The following is a 5,410-nucleotide window of genomic DNA, read 5'->3' on the forward strand; positions in this document are numbered from 1 at the left end:
CTCATTTGATATAATATGAGCAGAATCCTGACTGCACAGTAGTCGATGGAAACTAAAGCATGTTGAGAAACCGACGATCTCATTCTCTCCTGTGACATTACAGCCTGATATTTATGATACAGTTTCCGGTTATTTCTTGACCCCTCTCAAGAGGAGTTTGTGGTCAAAGAGTTCCATAAAGAAATTCAGCCTATAACTGTCAATGGATTTGAGAGGGATTTTTTTCCATAAAGAAACTCAGCCTATAATTGTCAATGGATTTGAGAGGGATTTAAGGGTGAGAAATGTGTGGCTTGTTAAACTTCCATAGTTGGATATGTCTGCTATTTGCAGCAGCTAATTGGTAATGTTCCTTCTTGCCTTATAGCTTCCATTCTCATCATAAATTTTGTGGTCCCAGAGATTTTCTCTATGTACTCTCTTGATGCCAGAGCTGACTTGTTGTAAGGAGAGCACCGATTCATACACATATTGACTTTTGCAAGGATGCTTTCTTAGTAAGACTGTTATAAGAACATGCTTTCAATAACTTAATTGGGTTACTTTCAAGGCATTGTAAGTTACACTGGAAAACCACTATCTGTCAAAGGAAGAATGTTCACACAAATATTAAGAGCTCCAACCTACCCTGCACTCAGCTCTGCTCTCTGTCATCACTAAATTCCCCCTTTCACTTCTGCTACAACCCCACTGTCCCTGTGTCTCATTACTACCTCAGCTACTCACAAGCACTTTTATCTTCCATCTGTGTCCCCCTTGGCTTTCATCTTTTCCTCCTTCTCTACAAAAAGAGTTGTGGGGTATTTATTTATTTATTTTTACTTTTTTTCTACTGCTTGCCTCAGTCTATGGCACTCGGGGATCAGTTTCCTTCATTCCCCTTCCTTGTCACCTCTCCTTAAAAATTTATACTCTCCCTTGAGTCTTATCCATCAAAGTGCTTGTCAAAAATAAGCATGCAGTGGTCTCTCAGTCCTCAGAAATAAATGCATGCCAGAATGTACCATTGGCCAAACTGTATCTCCAACCAGTTTTACCTTTCCCTTTGTCTCACAAATCACTTGAAACACTTCAGGTCCTTAAGTTTGTCTCTTTTGCTCCACTAGATTAATTTCTGATCTCTGTACACTGGACTTGAAAAATAGTTTGTGTGGATTTGCAAGTCACTTAAACTTCCACATTGTGTAATGTTGTTCATTGGCACTATTTGCCCTGTGAATATGAATGATTTCTCTAACTCCATACAGATCAGTTCTTTTTCCCAAATTTGCCTGTCATGTACTTGCTGCAGGGTGAAAGGAAAAGCTGGAAACTTTCCAGTTCTGGCAGGCTTGATGTCACTCCATTAAGAACACTAAGTGTGCAAACCCAAAGGGCTGGAGTTGTGCACATCCTTAGGAACAAGACCTGAAACCTGATGAAGCTGCTGATTACAGTTTTTGTTCCTTATGCAAGCCTCAGCTTGGGTTTACAGAATATATTTTTAATCTGGGCAAGTTTAGAGTTTCAGGAAGGAATGGGACATGACTTACTTTTCATTGTTCTCTGCTGAAAGTTCCTGATTTGTTCAAATTTCAGCCTCCAAACTAAATCCAGGATCCTGAGCTAAAAAAATATATCTGATGTTGAACCATTGAAGTCTGCATCTGTTTGGTATACAACTAATAAGAAAGATTATAAGCACATAGGTAATGATCCACTTAGCTAGTCTAATTTCATACCCTAAAGTGTTTAACAAAGGTGAATAGACACTGCTATACTTATTTACAAGTAGGGAAGTCAGGAAAGAGATTAGTCACCTTACCAAAGTTCATACAAATGTCAATGGCAGGAACTGGCCTCCTGATTGTCCTATTTAATTTGGTATCTGTGGGACCATTCTTTAGCAATCAGCATTGTTTTAAACTATGCTTTTTAACCTCAAATATAAGTCATTTGAACATCTTTCATGGAAACCTAATGGGAAATACATACATTGAAAAATCTGGTAAGTCAGTTAACATTTACAAGACACACAAATACAACAGTAAATATTACCATAGAAAATGCAATCCATCTGCCTGGGCTGGCTCTTCCCCTTAGACAGCACACCACAAGCAGGCAATATCTAGAGAATAAGTTAGATGAAGTGATATTGCCCAGACCTAGTTCTTCCTTCAGACCTACAATTACAGATCTGCCACGACTCGGTAGAAATCGCCCGGTGATATCTGCAAGTGGAAAATTTTAGAAGGGGCGTTGGTACAGTGACAGATTGATGTCTGTTTTCAATGGCATTTTATTTTAAAGCTCCCAAGTGCTGTGCATCAAAAGTCCTACAGGATCTTTGTCAAATATTTGTGAGATCATCACAAGACAGAAACTTTCTGGCTCTTAACCACATCAAGACAACAGTAGAAAAGTGACTTCATCTCATGCACAAACAGGTTAAGTAAAGCAATTAGGACAATCTTTGACCCTCCTCTGCTTCACATCATTTTACTTAGTTGTTCAAACAGGTTCCCAGAGATCCTTATTTTCATTAGATATCTTACATATTGTCCATTTCTGTCATGCCTATAGTCCAAAGCAAATTAAGGCAACAAAAGTAGGCAGTTTCAGGAGAAAAATCAAACCAGTCATGTCACAAAACTTTTAAGATGACTAGACTTTGTTAAGCTTTTGTTTGCTGTTTTTACACATTATTGTTAGATGTTCTTATTCAAGGTGAGGTTCTCAATTATTATTTGAGTGCGTTTGCTGCCCACCGTTTGGCAACCAAGGCTTTTCCGACCACAGCAGAAGGCGTGGTCCCTCAGCAGAGCAGCCATGCAGCCCAAAGAGCCTTGCTGAGAGCCCAGTCAGGGGCCTGCTGCTAAAGACACTCCATCATGTGCTGTGGATTTGCAGACAAAAAAAAAGGGAGTTAAGTGCTTTAGATGCAGTGCTTATGTCTAACTGCTAATCAGGGTCTCCAGTTTCCTGAGCTACACAAAAGATATAGAAAAACTGTAAGTCAGAAGGGTAATTTCTTACACACAATAGTGCCCTAGCGTTCAGGGCAGAGCTGCAAGGGTTAGCATGGAGAAACACTTTTGTGCTAACTGTTCTCTTTCCGTATCTTTCCTTCCTGTAGAAAAAGATGAGAAGAGAACAAACATCTCACAGGCAGAGGTAAGTGAAATATTATTTCTTAAAACCCCCCATATTTAACATTAAAATAGATCCATTACTAAAACCTCTTTGAAACTCCCTCATTTAGCCTAGTTAACATTTTCAGGTACATTGTCACACCACCTTCACCAGTGCAGCCTTTCAAGGCCCATCAATTTCAAACCGGGGCTGTGTGAAGCTGTGTTGTGTCTCAGCTCTTCCAGCTTTCCCTTCTCCTTGTAGCAGGGAACTAAGAAAGGCAAATTTCCCCTCTGCCTTTCTACCATGTCCTGGCAAATCCTAGCAGACCTGGCTTAAGGTGACCCTGCCAGGTCACCTCACCCAACAGTGTTTTGGGTCTGCAGATCACTGCTGGTCTACACAAGCATTGCAAGCTCCTCTCTCCCCTTGTTGTCCTTTCCTAGGAGGCAGCACATTGATGTTGTGTGCAGAAGAGTTAAAAGTCATCTCCTCTGATCTCATTTTCTAACCTCCCCTAGCACAGCTCCTGCAACCCTCTGATCTCTTTCTCCTTCACCTGAGGAGCAGGCAATGCTTTAAATAGCAGTAGAAGATATTGATTGGTTCAAACTTGGACTCAGATACAGACTTGCAAAGATTTAGTGGGGTGGGGATCAACAACCTATCCCACAGTGTTTATAAATAGCTTTCTCTTTCAAAATAAGACAGTATTTTATTTATAAATGTGATCATTCCATCAATTGGGATAAGGTAGGGTAATAGGATTGGCCATACTTGTGTGAAAGTGGTTTTCCTAAAAGCCATCTCAAATGTTCCTTGAAGAAACAGATCTGATTAAAATTCACAAACTATATACCAGTCAAACTATTCAGGGAAAAAAGGCATTTTTAGCAAATATTTGGGAAAGACCACATCATTATTACCATATACAACTAGAAAGTGATTAGAAGAGAAAAAGTAAAGCTTGTCTACACATGGGGCTTTTTTAACCTTCTTTTTAGGAATCTGATATGGTGCCTATGTCTTCAAAATGTAGCTATGTCTGTGACCTTATGTAGTTTTATTACCCTTTGTATATATTCGTATTTCACGTTGGTATAATATGGACACAAATTCTGCAAAAGTTGCTCTGCTTTAGCACTGGAATATATTCCATTTACTTTTTGCTAACTGTACATTGGTATAATTATACCACTATTACTTTATGTGTAATTTTTCTTCCATTATTTTGGAATAATCTTTTGTGGTAGATGTGATTTTGGGGCCATAAAAAGTTTGTGTCTAAATATACCACTTAAATCAGGCCCAGTTAAAGACTGAGTGATTGGTTGTTGAAATTATTAACTTAGGATTAGTAGAACATATTGAAAAGGTGCAGGGGGGAGGATCTTCCATTTATTTATGTAAAAAATTATCACAGAATCACAGAATGTTCAGAGTTGGAAGGGACCTCAAAAGATCATCTAGACCAATCCTCCTGCAAAGCAGAATCACCTAGAGACACACAGGAACACTTCCAGGGGGGGTTTGAATGTCTCCAGAGAAGGAGACTCCATGACCTCCCTGGGCAGCCTGTGACAGGGCTCTGTCACCCTCACAGTGAAAAAGTTTTTCCTAATGTGTTTGTGGAACCTCCTATGCTCCAGCTTGTACCTGTCACCCCTTGTTCTGTCACTGGACATCACTGAGCAAAAATTATATATTAATAATTTCAGTACTACTTATATTTAATTATAATGTGTTCGTGAAAATATTTCAATATAAGTAAACATTTATTTGCCTTATGAGGATCAGTTATATAGACTGTTAAAATCATGGACTGTCTTAACTTTATGCTTAACAACATTCTTCTAGAGTGAAATTTTCAGTAGTATTGGGCCTGTTTTGCCTGGCAGCCATAAAGGCTGTCCATTAAGCACGTATTTTGTCTGCCTAATGTTAGTTTTCCCTGCATTAGTGAAAGCCTGGGAGCTAACATCGGATTTATATATTATCATTTTCATAGAAATTCATTTTCATTTTTCATAGAAAGTCATTTTCATACATGGTTTCTGCACCCTCTGAAAGCAGCTGTGGGACAAGACCCCAAGCTGCCGCGACCAGAAAGCTCTCCCAGCACCTGTCTCTCATTGCCTCTCGCTGTGTTTTGTGCCTCCCCAGTCCCAGAGTGCCTCTCCCAAGCAGAGGAAGCAGAGCGTCTTCACGCCGCCCGCGCTCAAAGGTACTGTGCAGGTACTGCCCCGGCCGGGCCCCAGCACCCTCGCCCTGTGGCTCCCCCCCCCGAGCGGGGCCGGAG

At 40.1% G+C, this 5,410-nt stretch overlaps 1 protein-coding gene across 1 annotated transcript in view; it reads left to right on the top strand.

Annotated features, from left to right (window-relative positions):
- Window positions 1–3,060: 3,060 nt before the first annotated feature.
- Window positions 3,061–5,410, top strand: part of LOC104274154 (protein phosphatase 1 regulatory subunit 1C-like) — a 28,870-nt gene continuing 26,520 nt past the window's right edge. Inside the window, exons 1-2 of the mRNA XM_009869697.1 lie at window positions 3,061–3,153; window positions 5,275–5,335. Coding sequence (XP_009867999.1) covers window positions 3,061–3,153; window positions 5,275–5,335 — 154 coding nt within the window. The remainder of the gene's footprint in view (window positions 3,154–5,274; window positions 5,336–5,410) is intronic.

This window comes from Apaloderma vittatum, unplaced genomic scaffold (genome assembly GCF_000703405.1).
Source record: "Apaloderma vittatum isolate BGI_N311 unplaced genomic scaffold, ASM70340v1 scaffold22795, whole genome shotgun sequence".
NCBI classification, from domain to species: domain Eukaryota; kingdom Metazoa; phylum Chordata; class Aves; order Trogoniformes; family Trogonidae; genus Apaloderma; species Apaloderma vittatum.